The 15,887-nt window shown below is 34.7% G+C and overlaps 2 protein-coding genes and 1 long non-coding RNA gene across 7 annotated transcripts in view; 1 reads left to right on the forward strand and 2 right to left on the reverse strand.

The window, feature by feature from the left end:
- LOC114254468 overlaps nt 1-15,887 on the reverse strand; it is a 263,849-nt gene that overhangs the window by 108,538 nt on the left and 139,424 nt on the right. The gene's annotated exons all lie outside the window — the stretch shown is intronic.
- The window catches only part of LOC105836028 (collagen alpha-1(XVIII) chain), a 243,906-nt gene that overhangs the window by 41,540 nt on the left and 186,479 nt on the right, over nt 1-15,887 (forward strand). The gene's annotated exons all lie outside the window — the stretch shown is intronic.
- On the reverse strand, nt 1,167-15,096 carry LOC105828758 (cytochrome P450 4C1-like). 2 transcript variants are annotated; one of them, XM_036288227.1, is made up of 12 exons: nt 7,146-15,095; nt 6,771-6,880; nt 6,391-6,481; nt 5,321-5,506; nt 5,045-5,138; nt 4,056-4,158; nt 3,778-3,868; nt 3,487-3,593; nt 3,352-3,420; nt 2,144-2,312; nt 1,458-1,637; nt 1,167-1,385 (listed from the first exon to the last, which is right to left on the reverse strand). In XM_036288227.1, the coding sequence occupies exons 1-12, from the start codon at nt 7,288-7,290 to the stop codon at nt 1,213-1,215; spliced, it is 1,518 nt and encodes a 505-aa protein (XP_036144120.1). In that variant the 5' UTR covers nt 7,291-15,095; the 3' UTR covers nt 1,167-1,212. The 2 variants fall into 2 exon arrangements, with proteins under 2 accessions (XP_036144120.1, XP_036144121.1); XM_036288228.1 differs by having other exon boundaries at nt 1,369-1,408; nt 7,146-15,096.

Consider the following 15,887-nt stretch of genomic DNA (forward strand, 5'->3'; position numbering starts at 1 on the left):
GTGTTATTACAAGCCGTAGAAAGGCTAGTTTCTAAAGTTAAAGAACATTTCTTTGTGTAACTATTTAAAAATAGGGATAAGTCAAATTGGATACAGGTACCTTATGTCGTTCTTCCCTATATGTGTACCCGGTAGTCCCGAAGTTAAAGGAAATTTCGTGTTTGTATACGCATACGGGGCAACGTAATAAAATATCCGGTCGCGACCGGCACCGGAAGTAATTACGTTTATCCGAAGGATTGCTTGTATGCGCGGATAAGCGTTGTAGCGGAAATTTCATGTTCTCTAGTGTGTTTACCGAATTTATCTCTTTTTTAAAAATCATTATTATTTTGCAAAAAAGGAAACCTGCTTATTACGGCAGGGACACAATTCTCCTGGTGGTTATTGATTTCGACATAATGATAAACTCTGTGTGTGTGTGTGTGTGTGTGTGTGTGTAAATCTTTTATATTTTTGTGTAATTTTGTATTTTTCGCAAAATTTATCAATCATTAAATTTTGAATCTACATTTTATAATTTTAATCTTAAAATTTTAAAATAATAAATAATATTTTATTATATTATATTACATTTATTAAAATTAATAAAGTAATAAATCCTAAAATAATAAATTAAAAAATTGATTACATTTTATTTCCAAAAAAGACACAATTATCCTTCTAACGTGTCTCTCTTTGTCCCGGGGAGAGGGAGGGATTTAGTCGACAAGAGTCCGGCATAACCTTTGAACCTAAAGAGAGAGTACAAAGGTTATCCATAAAGATTTCCCCCCAAAACTAAAAAAAAGGTAAATTAATAAATAGATGTTAGAGTACAAACACGCGTGTATGCATGAGAACAATTGTACAAAACAGAAAGAATTAAGAAGAATAACAGCAAAATAAACACAGAAAATAGAAGTAAACTAAATTCATTATTTAAGTTTCTAAAAATATTTTGGTGAAAAAATAAGAATCAAGAAGAAAAAACATAAACATGTGTAATAAAAAAAAATAGAAGAAATTGGGCAAACGTTAGTTTAGTATTTATTCAAGTACGCAGTAAGAGAAACAAATAATAATATACTATATATGTACACGTACATATATATATATTGTATATATACTTATTATTGATGTGTATTTATAAATGCATATGAAAGTCAATTTTCTTTATTTTTACACGCAATGCAATTGTCATTTAATGAAATTTAAATTGTTTTTAAATACTTATGTACACTTTTTGGCGATTGGAACAAATTTTATACGATGCGGATGTACAGGGTGAAGCAATAAATCAATTTCCATTCGTAAGTCCTTTAAATAATCCTCGGGTTCCAAATAGAAATTGTGAATCAAAAAGGCTATCATCGCTTTCATTTCCAGCAAAGCAAATCGTTGACCTACAATTTAAATATACCTCAATCTATTTGAAAATATAAAAAGATATTAAATGACATAAATAAATATTTTACCAAGGCAATTACGTGGTCCAGCACTGAATGGTATATAAGAATAAGGATGACGATTTTGACAATTTTCAGGTAAAAATCTATCTGGATCAAATATTTCTGGATTTGGCCAAAAATTTGGATCTCTATGAACATCACGTATATTAAGATGTACTATTGTTTTGGCAGGTATTAAATATGAGTCTGTAAAAGACGTTTTATACAAATATAATATACATACAAATTAAATTCTTTATAAAAATTTGGAAATTATATTTTATTATATTAATTATATATTATATTATATATTTGTGTGTATGTTTGAGTACGAATTTTGTAATATACAGAGTATCCCAAAATATGTTGTCCACCAATAATCGAGATATTAACGTATGGAATCTGCAAATAATGTAATTAATTTCTTTCTTAATTGTGAACAATAAATAATAATAGCTTATCATACATTTACGATATATTTTTTTCCGTGTATGGTTTGAGCGGATCGAGTTCTTCCCGCGGCGCGCTCTTATTTGCATAATTTGAAAAATTAATACCTCGATTATTGGTGGACCTAACCCAAGACCTAACCCAAGACGATATTGGACTTCTATGTTTATCTCGATCCCTTCTACCTTTTACGAGCGTTGACCAACATGTTTTGGGACACCCTGTATATAAAAATAGATGCAACAAACTGAACAGTGACATACTTAATTGTATCTTTTCCGAAGTAACTCTTGCTATAAAATAAAGACTCGGATATAAACGTAATGATTCCTTTATACATCTCTCTAAATATTTTAGATCTTGTAACGATTTCATGGTAAGTTTTCCTTGACTTTCTTGCATAATAGCATCAACTTCCCTTCTGACACAATCCTGTTAATTATTATAAAATGTTAATTATTATAAAAATTTTCTTTAATTATTTTGATGTTTCATTTACTTCACATATAAATATAAAATTGTAAAATTTTAAAGAAACGTTTTTAATAATAAATAGAGTTCACTACATGGAAACGTGCATGCGTATGCAAATAATAAAGAACTTATCATTGTATTTCTATTACTTTTATTAAAATAATTAGAATATTGTGATTAAAAGAAAAGATTTCTTTAATTCGATACGTTCATTCTCCTCTCCCGATGTTTTCTTGATGATAACTCATTAACTCATTAAAAAGACTTGTTGAGTTATATACGAGAGGCATTTAGGTCAAACCGGAATTTTTGAATTTTCAAAATAATAAAAGATATTTAGAAGAGAAACAACTTTTATTAATATTCTTAATATAATCGTCTTATATAGTACACTAATGCATTTATCCCAGCGTTTCACTACTGTTTATTTAGATTAACAAGATAGAAATTTCTTTGTACTACATCGAAGCCTTGACAGCCTATTTTACTTCATTATCACTGCTGAAATTCGAAGAATTTCTTTGGGAATCCGAATAGGTAAAAATCGCATGTTCACGAAATCGATTGCAATTGACTTTGAAATTGTCTTGCATTAGTTTGTCTTAAAATCGCGTTCACACTATTCAAATATTTTACTGCGGCTAAAAATCCCATCACCATATTAGGCTTAAAAGCTTCTCTAAAGTCTAGAGTCTAAATTTCACAGTTTTATGTCTTCATTCACAAGAAATTGTATCACAAGTATCACAACATGGTGTTTTTGCACTCACAAATTTGTACATCATCTTGTTTAACAAGCAATTCCTGTTATTTTGCGACATACAACGTATGCAGTAACAGATACAGTAGTGGATATTTATATCTTATAAGCATAATTAATAGCATGTGTTAGGAATCTATGCTCATAAGATAAAAATTTCCGGTTTGACTTAAATTCCTTTTGCATAAAAAAATTATTTAATCTTCTTTTATAATGCTGTACGTAAATAATAGGTACCTGAATATCTTTATGTTCGGCCAAGAGTGATAAAGTAAAAGACATAGCTACTGATGTAGTATCATAACCCTGTAATCATATTGTTTGCATACATTTAAATAATGTATTAGTAAAAAAAGGAAAAGGTTTATATACCCCAAGAATAAACACGTCGACTTCCTCTCTTATATCGGAATCAGTTAGAAGACCTTCTTGAGATGCCAATATTAAAAGGTCCAATATAGCAAGCTGTTTCTTCTCCACTGAATTGAATCATACAAATAGTAATATAAATCATAAATATATATACATATATATAAATATTAACTATTACATAATTTTGATTTGCGTTACTTCAGTTAAAGAACATTAAATTCAAATTATCTTACAAATATTAAATAAGTTTAATTGATGGTAATATTATGATTGCATAAATATGATACGTACTTTCAATAGTTTCTGCATCAACTGTCCCTTCGCTAAGATTCCTCAAATATTGTCCATGATGTTTATGATAAACTTTCCTTTCTGCAATAATCTACACATATCCAATATCGGTTCTCATTTCGTTAATTAAATAATACTAAAGACGTTTTTGTCAACATTTATAAATTGTCTTATTATTTTTTACGAAAATTATATTTTTTTCTTTTTTAACATTTTTGTATTTCTTATGCACAATAGAATATTCGTAAAAATATTTAAGATTAAATATTTACACATACTTTCTTAGTAAATCCGTGCAATATCTTCAAGATCTTTCTTTGTTCTCTGCCTTTTGGGGTTAACGAGAATATCCAATCGTTATATAACCATGGTCTCAGTATCCTAAAGTCATAATTATATAACTTATGCATATAAACCCAGATAATAATGTATCTGTTTTGTTACTGGCATGTTGCTTGTACTATATGTATGTATTGTTACCAAGAATTACAACAACAGAGTTCATATTTGTTGGTAAATTGATACCATTATGACATGACAATTTGAGTAGCAATTTGTCGATAATTTTAAAATAATTAAAATTTGTGCTGCTGTCGTTATATTATCATAATAACACAATAGAACTATACAATAATACAATATTATCAACAACGTAAGATTTGGTATTGCTATTTTAATCTGCTGATAATATACATATGTATACAATGTTGCTTCGATTTGAAATCATTGAATACAAGTATACACCAAGTTGCTCGCAAAATAATCATAGATTTATGCAATTTTGTTGGCTTTATTATATTTAGAAATTTAGAATAATCACTTAATTATTATTATTTTATAAAAAATTTCTGTCTTATATAATTATGTACATAGGTAAATAACTATAAAAAAGAAAGCATGTAATCTTGTAAGAAATTTAAATAATTAATGTACTGAAGAATATGTAGGACTGTCTATTAACATTCATTAATTTAAGCTAAAGATTTTTATTTGAAAGACAATATATATTTATATTTATTTTAATCTTTAATACATTATATCATAATAATATTATGTTATAATATTCCAATATTTAACATAATATTAAAAAATCTTTATATTAAAGTGAGCAATAGATCAATTATACGGACTGTTAATACTGGTATTAATATTTTATATATAATATAATAAATATAATTATTTATCATCAAGTAATTATTCTATATTAATAAACGTATTTATAACTTAAAGCAGTATAAAGATATTTATTATTTATTATATTAATTACCTATAAACAAAAAGCTCACCCATTCGGTGAACCGCTTTTCGATATTGCTGCTGAACTGAACCCATTCCTTGCAGAGAAGTCCCCATGGCTGTTTCTAAATAAATTATATTGTTATAATGCATTTATATACTTTAAAAATATCTTTGTATAAATTTGACAATTTTAATCTATAGTATCCATATTTTGCATACGAAACTTATATTGTTTCTTACTATTCTTATTACTCTTTACTATTCAAGGTAAAATTTTTATATAGATATAAATAGAATATAGTACCACATATTATATTCAATGTGTGTTCACTAAGAAATGGTATTAAATCTATTGTAATGACACCTCCTGCATTCTTCAATGACTTTGTCATGCTTTCGCTTTCTTCGATTAAAATCTTAGTAAATTGCTTTAATATATTAAAATGAAACGTGGGAGTTAATAGTTTTCGCCGTGATTGCCATTTGGAGCCTAAAATAGAAATATATAATAAGAGATAATGTATAATACTATCAAACTCAAACATAATATTATTATTATAAATTTAAAATTTGTTTTCTCTCAGGCATATAGAAATATCCAATCAAATATAGACACAAATAATATATTATATCAAAACATGAAGATAATACGTACTCTTTTGTATTTAATATATATTTATATATATATATAATACCTATGAAAGTCAAAATCATAATTCTACACACAATCACTCAAACTTAAATATATTTTTTTCTCGTCTTAAGTGTAAATATTTTAGGGAATTGTAACGCGGACAGATCTATAAAAAGTTACGATTGCTGTACTCTTTTACGCTCAACAATGATTCTATGTTTTAAATCACACTACAAAGAAAACATAAAAGAGAAGAACACTTTACACTTACAATAATGAATTTTATAATTATAAATGATTTAAAACAGGGGTTCTCAACCAGTGGTCCACGGACCCCCACGGGTCCGCGAGAACTAAATTAAAGTCCGCAAAATAAAATCACATTGATTTTCAATTAAAAATATCTCTATATAAAAATATATTCAAATATTATTCTAAGTTTGATGTTAACTAATATTTATAATTACAATTTACTTTCAAATTCTTGAAATATTTATTTTGAACCTTGCGGGCACCAAACAAAAAAGTCCTAGTAGTCCCTGGTCAAAGAAAAGTTGGGATTTAAAACATAGAATCATTGTAAAACAGTATAACAACCGTAACCCCATATAAGTCTGTTTGCATTGCGATCCCCTAAAATTTTTATACTTAAGACGAGAAAAATATATATTCAAGCGTTCAAAAAATATTATCCAAAATTAATGTGCTCTGTCAAATAATAACTTTCATCTATTTATTACCTGTACTGAGAAGAAGACCCGTACCAAGCCAAGGACTTAATTTGTCATAAATCAAACCCTTGTTAATGTGTTTTGTATTGTTGAGTATTATCTAAAAAATTATAAAAGTATTAAGTTAAACTGTTTTTGATTTAATCTTATTAATAAAGATAATTAATCAATTAAAGTATCTTAAATCATTTGTTTGCCAATATATAATTATTACACACCACACACACACACACACACACACACACACACACACACACACACACACACACACACACACACACACACACACACACACACACACACACACACACACACACACACACACACACACACACACACACACACAATGTATGCAAAATTCATTTTTTTTTTTTTTTTAATTTTATTACCTCCAGATCATTGGGATGACGAATAGATACCATAGTTATAAAAAAAGCCCATACTTTAAAGATAGGATAATATTGGTTACTTAAATTAAATAAAATCTTCCAAATATCCTCTGAAAGAAATGCAAGTACATGCATAATAACAAAATTAAAGTATCATTTATTCTGCTCCTCGTAAACAGACAAGAATGACCGGCGAAATTGCCCATTGTATAGCCCACAAATTTGAATTCAAATTGTGTGCTAAGTAAACATTCATAATTAGATATCAAGTCGAAATTTTAATCTTATTTTTCGCCACAAGATCTTTTTAGCTCTTATTCAGTAAACAAAATTCGTGTAATATGTTATAGAAAATTGACAACAAATTTAACTTACCTCGTGAACGTAATCCTAGCAATATATTACCAATAATTGGATAACCTGGTGGTCCTGGTATTTTATTGATTAAATGTTTATTTGATCCATATTGCATGTAATACACAAAATACACGAAAACAAGTAACAATATAATAATAAACATTTTCGTCAACTATTCTAACTATTCTAATCAGTGCAATACAGTTTTTTATTTGTGCAGAAGCCGAGTTCTTTTTTTTTTAATTTAGCCGTTCAATTTTTAAAGCCGTCAAACTTTCCGTACGGAAATAAACGTACGGAAATAATTCGCGATCACAAGATTAATAATAAAAATATTAAAACACAAAGGATGTATGAAATAAAAATGGATTTGGAATACAAAGATGATTGATTACTTTAGCAACCTTCAAAAATAATTTTAGTATAAAGTGCACTTATCGTATTCGCGCCTAACGAAAACTTTAAGAGCTCTGAGTAAAAGCAATGTCAAGAAGTCTATTTAAATCCTTTGCGTTCACGGAGACCAAGTAGTAGGGAGAAAGCATCTAGACCACTACCTTTGGAAAACATAGAATACCTTCTCTCCTTCATTCACATGTGTATAGTCATCATAGAGGTTCGCAATACTTGTTTTCGAATGTAGCCTTGAACTTTCAGTTGGGTTGAATGAACTTCGGTGAGCAGATTATATTTAGAAACTTATCTAAAAAATGTAATATTAAAATCTTTCGGATGGATGCTGTGTTCATACACGTACGGCGTTTTGTGTATGTGAGTGATCGTTACGCGCCGAAAGGCATATCTGTCGGTGCGTGTGTAACAGTGTCATGCCTAATATCGTTTCCGATCCTTGGTCCAAGTTGTTGACCCAGATTGTTGACCCGGATACAAACACGATATATAGTCGCCCTCATTAATTCGATATTATTAAATAAGAATTTGATATGTAGTTTTCTTTTATACGTATATATGTATACATACAGTTTCAAATAGTTCTCTCATAAAGAAAATATATAAAAAATTGTGATATTAAAAGCAAGAAATGTTGCTTTTAAGCTCGCACGGTATAATTATTTAAACAATTTATAATTAGCAAATTTTTTAATTTTAAAGATAGCTCAAATCCGCTTGCGGAGATCGTTGAACCGTTCGCCCGGTATAATTAAATAAACAAATGCCTTATAAGTAGTAATTGTAAATTTTTAAAATATCTTAAATCCGCTAGTGGGGTTCGATTTAGAATCGTTTGTAGATGTCTATAGTAATTTTGCTTTCGTTTCCTCTTAATTTTTTATTTATATAATAGTTGAATCGTAATTGTAGTTTTGTAATTATGTTTATTGTCCTTTTACAGTTATTAGACTCATAATACGTATGTGTCAATATCATGGGAAATAAATGTCTCACATTGAGAGATATGACATCTCTTCCCTTTTTTCCACCGACTCACAGAATGACGCTCTCTTGTTCTAAGATATCGATATCCATCCATGCGGACGCATCATTTCTCTTTGTCGAAAGAACTAAAACCTGAACGAAACCTATTTTAACACAAAATGAAGCAAGGTGACGTTAAATTGTTTTTATTTAAAATATGATTTTGTATCTGTGCTTTTTTAACGCGATTAGTGATATAATTACGCGAGGAAGACGGGAGACGATCATTTCACCATGAAATCATTTTCGCCGATAGCACGTCGTTCCTCTTGCTTGACGCGAGGAAAGAACGGCCGGCGAAAGGACGGCGGCGCGATAAATAATCGATTCTCGTACGCGGGCCTTTGTCACCAGGTGACAATCGCTTCGTGATATCACCTTTTCGCGGTTGCTTGTTTTTCTCCCTCCCTCGGGATTCGATCGCGCTCGATTCCATTTCACGGCGGGCGACAAAGACGATTCGTCAAAAAAAAAGAAGGGGGAGAGGGGATGAAAAAGGGCGAGAGAAAGAGGAAAAGAACCGAGTGTGGTCGATTCGCTCGAGCGAATGACGAGTGCGCCTTTATCGGGTCGCATTTATCACGAGTGGTTCTCGCCGTGTGTGCACGCGACGACGATGCGGTGGCGTTCGTGGGTGGTGGTGGAAAAAAATACGGGAGTGTGTGGGCGGAGGCGGGGAGGAAGGAAGTAGCGAGAGAGAATCTCGGGGAAGATAATCGCGAAGTTTGAATACGATTCTCCCCGCGGCTACGACCCGGTCGGGGATATCCGTGAGATATTACAGGCGTCGTTTGTTCGAGGGTTGCCATCCCTCCCGGCGGTTTTCCTTAGCCCCCTACTACCGGAGGCTTTTTCCTCCCTCGTTCGCTACCGCTTCTTTCGCGGGCCGTTCTTTCAGCATCTCCATCCACCCTTCGTCGCTTACTCTCTCCGGGGGTAAACTAATCTTCGGGCATCATGGGCTGTATCGCTTCGCTTTCCGAAGAGATTTAATTTGTTTAAAGATTTATCGCGGGAATTGAAAGTTGGACACGGTGTATCGCGAGTACTTTCGCGGCACTCTCTTAAGAGAGAGAGAGAGAGAGAGAGAGAGATTCCGATACGGTAATAATCTTAAGTAAAATTGTATCACAGAGAGGATTTAAATAAACTCTTTAGCATTAGATTATTTAAAAGATGAAAAACTTCTCCTATTTGAACCAAGTAATTTGTTAAATGCAGATATTAAATTTTTTGTAGATCTATTATAATATATTATATATTATCTCAATTTTTATGGCAATGTGAGCATTAACAATTGAGTAAGAGAAATCCTTGACAGTAATATATCTCACGCTCTCGAAAAATTTTTACGATAATCAGAAAATTAGCGGTGTTCCGCAACAACGATTTTTAATCTCGGAGTTTCGGTGTCTCGAAGAAGATAATCGGGAAGTTTGAATATTACTCGCCCCCGGCTATAAGGTAGATATTCCTGAGATATTACAAGCATCGTTTGTTCCGGGGAGCTCTCCGCCTACACTACACTCTTTCACCGTTCTCATTTTAGCCTTATCGTGTTCCTCTACATTTCTCTCTCTCTCTCTCTCTCTCTTTCTCTCTTCATTTCTATCTCTTTACCTTGTACCTTTTTCTAGACAATAGTCGCTCAAATGATCACGAAAACGATTAAGATCCGCGAGAGCAGACGCGACAGCGAGAAATATCTTACGAGCGGAAGAAAAGAAGAGAGATCAAGGAAATACGGACAGGATGAGGAAGGATAAGTAGCCTCGGGAAAACGGAGCATGAAGGAAGGAGCGTCTCTCGCCGTTGCGAGCGGATGGGAGGATACTTCGCGAAGGCTGCAGTTTATTCTCGCTAATATTTAATCGTAGGACTTTCTGGCAATCCGGTATTCCGGTACGAGCCGGGCGATGTGTCTTTACATATATGCGAGTTATGTAAATGCATCGGTTGACCTCCGCCGTGCTCTGTTTGCACTTCCCTCTTCGCGATGGTACGCCCGATGGCTTCCCTCCACCTACCTTATGCACCTTCTGCGCCTGATAGGTAATTCCTAGAATCCTTTAATCTATACGTATGCTTCGCATACACGAGACAACTTCTTCCTCCCCCGCCTCCCGTTCCTTAAACAGTGACGAGTTGCCTCGTACAAACTCCTAATCTATCTATAGTGAGCGTGAGTAATTATTTCGCCTTTCTCATTGTAACAGCTTAGATGAGGCTTGTGGTGCCTTCGGGCGAATGCAGCTGACGCTTTAAATCAACGTCTTTCAGTCAGTTACATCGGAAACATTTAATGCATTCGTGAAACGCAATTCTAATCTTATATATTTTCCTCAAAAATTAATATTATTCAATATATTACGCGTATTAATGTTTGTTTATTAATTTTATGAAGAGAAAAACAAAATTGGCTAAATCATCAAATTAGAATTAATGGCTAATACTTTCCTCTGTTTGTACGAATTCTCACTGGTTTCAATTTTCACGAATGTGCACTATCGTCGAAATTTTTTAAATATTTAGACATGGGAAACACACTGACGTTCGCACCTCAAATTGACGCGTCTATGAATTCTAATTGCACTAACGACACCCGTGTGATGGTGAAAGTTTCTGGCGGAAAATTATTCTCGCTAGAGATAAAACCGATTTCGGGAAGCCAGAAGTCACGTCCGGCAAGGAAAAGTCCGAGGGCATCGCCGTAAAAGTGGCTCTCCAGACTGTGATAAGAGAAAATTATCGAACTTCTCCAAGTTATGGCATAATGTAGAATCTCTCGAACTACGACCCCTTTCGGCTATTCTTTCAGTGACCGCTATTGGGTGGAAAATGAAAGATGAGTCTGTAATCAAAAATTCGGCCCGAACTCCCGCGTTTCAGAATTCTCGGATATTAAAAATTGCTGCCGTATCTCTCTGAAGAATATGATAAATGGCGAAACGTACACCGCGGAAAGGGCGGTATCTTCTGGCGCACGGTATGCGAATACGATAGCGGGCCGATAACAGCTGCTCTACGGAAGTTGAAAATCGAGGATGCCAATAAACCGGAAACTCGATACTTTGGATTCCACGGCGGATTCGACTTTATAGAGAGGATATCCGTACACAGTTCTGTTATTACGGGTTATAACATTTTCTTCGGGCATTTATACCGTATTATGTCGTTCTCTTTAATATCGAAAGAACCAGGGATGTTTAGAATTTGTAGTTTTAAATAATGAATGATACACTGTCAGAAACATTTGACATCTCAGACAAGCGCCGCGCCTTACGAGAAAGCAGCTATAAAGCTAGGAATAGAAATAACAATAGCCTTGACACACTTTAATTTCAAGTCCAAAATTACAAATTTTGAATAGTACTGGTCTATTCTCACGTAACAAAATTTTATATTGCTAACACAAGATACAATAATTAAATTTAGAAGATGTTGAAGTGACGATTAAACTTGATCGATAATGTTGAATTATTGCATGTCGTTATTAATAAGATTTCGTACATATATTTTTTTTTAATTTAGATTTATTGCTTTAGATTTGGAAATCCTCTTCCAAAAGTAAAGTATTGATATGAGTCTGTAAATTGGACTTTATACCAAAAACATTTTTTTTCACATTGTTGTACTTATCAACTTTTCACCCACATGTACGTCTAAATTTTTGTATAACAATTTCGTTTTAATTAAGCATCAAAGTCAAACTTTAAGACCTCGACATTGTTTGTTCCTGTTATCTACGTCTGGAATTAAAAATTTTACAATTTGCAGTACAAATTGCAGATCTTTTGTATCAAGCAAATATTATTACGTAACAACTCAACGCGTCATATTTGACTAAGAAATAATAAAAATGTTATAAATTATAAACGTTTTCTTCCGCTTTTCGGCATGAACTCTACAGTCCAAGCTAATAATAATGCATATACTTTCTGGAAAAGGATTTCCAAATCTATAAAAGCAATGAAACCAATTCTTGTGACGAAAATTATTGCGTTTAATCAGTAAAACAGATCTGTCCTCAGCATCTCTGTAATTACTGCCGGACAACTATAGTTTCTACACCAAATTTTGAAATTGTCAAGAGACAAAAAGAGCAGCGATCGACTCATTCTGCGAAAAGAGAAAATCGGGAAAACGTGGTGTTCAGCCAACGACTTCGTTTACACTTGATATGAGCGTGCGACGTATTTCACGCGCTAGCACGCCCGTCATCTAATTTTCGGGCGGCGACCCCGGCGGCGGCGCAATCAGCATCGATTCACGGCTGGCGATTCGATTAATCGGGCGCCGAAGAAACAAAGCTGTGTAATAAACAAAGAAACCCATCCCCCTCCCCCTACCTCGACCTCGAGTCGGCGCGGCGCGTACGATTTCCGCGGGATTGCATTGTGCGGTTTGTATTCGAGGGCGTGTATCTCACCAGGTGGTTATTCCACATCGCTGATCATTGTTACCGTTGTCGCCCTGATCATTGTGCTGCGTGGCGCGAAGTAACGTACCGTTCGCGCACTACCCGAGGCTCTCGCGCCCGCGCCGGCCGTGTAATTAAGCCCGACTCTCTTTTGAAACCGGGTAAACCGTACGAAAAACTTTTCCTCCTTTTTCCTTTTTACTTTCAAGAGAGCGCCAACGTGATCAAAGTTCGCCCGCGCGTCAAAAGTCCTCCCCGAGGAATCGGAACGAACGGAGCTCTCTACGCCTCTCGCGTAGAGGAAGAAAATTAGGGCGAGCCTCGCGCTCTATTCTCGGTGAATTCGGGACCGCTGTTTTTTTTTTTTTTCCCGCTACTATTTCTCAACCTTCGCTCGCCTGTACAGCCTGTAAAAATAGGCGAGGCCAATAACGCGTCAAGGCTAAGGGGAGTCACGTCAGATATTTTTTTCACGATTGTGTAGTTTCCGCGTGCGTTATCAAGATCCGCGTGTAATATTCCCGCAGAGGGGGATACTCTCCACTTCTACCTCCACACAGTTTATTCAGAACGTATATCGCTGTAGTAGCCAATTAAATAATTTTACGGACCGCGCGCTTATCCCAGGGATTGTACAGCATCCGAATAAATTTTGTGGCGACCCCGCGCTCATTTTCCCACGTTTTCGTCTGTTTATCTCCGCCCGGTTGCCAGCTGGCCGCTTCCTCGTGCAAGCAAAATATTAATACGTTATATCGCGCGCGGCCGCGCGAACGGCGCCGTTTAATTTGCCCGAATCGTTTCATGCCCCGCTTCCTCTTCCTCTTCCTCCTCCTCCTCCTCCTCCTCCTCCTCCTCCTCTCCCGTTTCCTCGCGTCAGCTCTCGCTCTCGTTTCGCTAGAAATGACGAATTTTACGCCGCCCGTCGCGCGTGCATTCCGCATGAGGGATGCCGTCGGATTACGGAACCGGATGAAAGGCGAGGGGGGGGGGGGGAGGGAATTAACGGGATTCCCCGGGTCTCTCTTTCCGCGAGTAACGAGAAGGAACGTCGGCGGGGCGCGGGGGTAATCGAGAGATCCTTAATAAAGCAGATGGAGCGAGTAATCGCGCTACTTTTCCCCCGAGACGCGCGGCACGGCGACGTCGACGGGTATCGCCGTGTCTGTCATCTTCCACCCTTAACTTTCCACCCTCCTTCCGTATCTCTCCCGCGTTTCTCCGTCCGCTCTTTTCCCTTCGATAATTTCAGATCACGGGCGTCCGACGTTTCGATTGAGCGAGAGACAATCAACCGGGGCCCGGGAGACAATGAACTTCCCTCCCTTCAATATTAGCCGACTCGTAATCTATATTCCGTGATTGCGGAGAAACCGCAATGATTCTCCGCGACGCGTTCTTAATTCCCGGACTTGAGTTTGAGATGGAATCCCGTCTCGTGAGATGAAATATCTAATATTATCTCTTCGTACGAATCCTGAGATATCGCTATTATTTCCACTTTTTTTTATTTTCCTCTCAAAAAAGTCGCGTGAATCAAATAATTTATTCTTGCCGATCGATCACCAAGAACGTTACACAGATACATAACGTAACAAATAATGGATGCCGCTGTTGAAATTTTTATAATGTAGGCCGCCTATGTTGAAATTCCGCGCGACGTCTTTGTTGTTTCGAGGTGGGTAGCTTCAAGGTGTACAGTTTTATTTCCAATTACGCTGAAATGAGACGTAACGCGAGTTTACTTGCGGAAGCAACGGCGATCGTTCGGGCGGACGATAAATTCTCGGCGATTAATTTCGCGCTTTTCTCTCGATCCGTTCGTTCGGCGCCACTCGTAAAAAGGGATACTTTCCGGCGCTCTATTCACTTGATCCCGACTGTCTACGATAAACCGGCAAACTGCTTTGCTTCTCTCGGCAGTAATGTTCGCACACCGATGAGATCATGATCTCGATCTCTTAAAAGGATACCAAAAGGTAAATAGAATGCATGATGTAACACTTTTTTGTTTTATCGTAGCTATAATGTCTGCTGTTTTAACCGTGGTACAACAATTATATTTAAATAAGCATTTTCACACAATTTTTTTTAGACTTTAACAGATATAAAGCATAATAATTTATGTAAATTTACGTACGATATTGATACAAAATCTTATTTTATTTTATTTAAGTTAGAATTAAATACAAATATAGTATCAAAAATAATTGTCTTTTTCAAACTCTCTATTTATTTATGTCAATGATAGTTCTTTTCTGAATTTTAATTAAAAACAAGATATTATAAATATTGTTTCAGTAAATAATAGGCTTCATTAAAATTTCCCGTGAGAGAATTTACTTTGGATTTGTCGAACAATCGGCTATTTACACAAACTTATTCACTTTGTTCCCATTTGTATGTAATTTTGCAATATGAGTATCGTAATGTTATGAATATCATATGCTCTGTTGTACATCACCAACTGTTTCTATTTTTATCTAAAGTAGCGCGATCCATGTCAGCCGCCAGACAGCTCCCGCAAATATACCCCGTTTAATATTTAATAACGCCCGCCATTGAAAATTTAATTGCATTGTCGTCCACAGTTGCATTCATCCGGTTTGAGAGAGTCGCTGTAGCTGAAGCGGAAACAAAATAATTCTAAAGAGAACTTACAACTTTTATAATTAATTATAGTTCATTTAAACGTAACAGAGAAAACGTATGATTTTTCAGTGCATATGCAATCCGCCTTGATGGTATCTCAAACATTTGAATCAACTTTTAATTGAATAATGTATATATTAAAAGCAATCTTGTTAACCAAAGTTTTAAAATTGCGGCGGTTTTAACTACCGTAAAATGTAATAAATTGCAAAAAATTTGTTTTTTTATAATTATAAAAACAAATCAGCGTT

The sequence above is a fragment of the Monomorium pharaonis genome, chromosome 6 (assembly GCF_013373865.1).
Source record: "Monomorium pharaonis isolate MP-MQ-018 chromosome 6, ASM1337386v2, whole genome shotgun sequence".
Taxonomy (NCBI): Eukaryota; Metazoa; Arthropoda; class Insecta; order Hymenoptera; family Formicidae; genus Monomorium; species Monomorium pharaonis.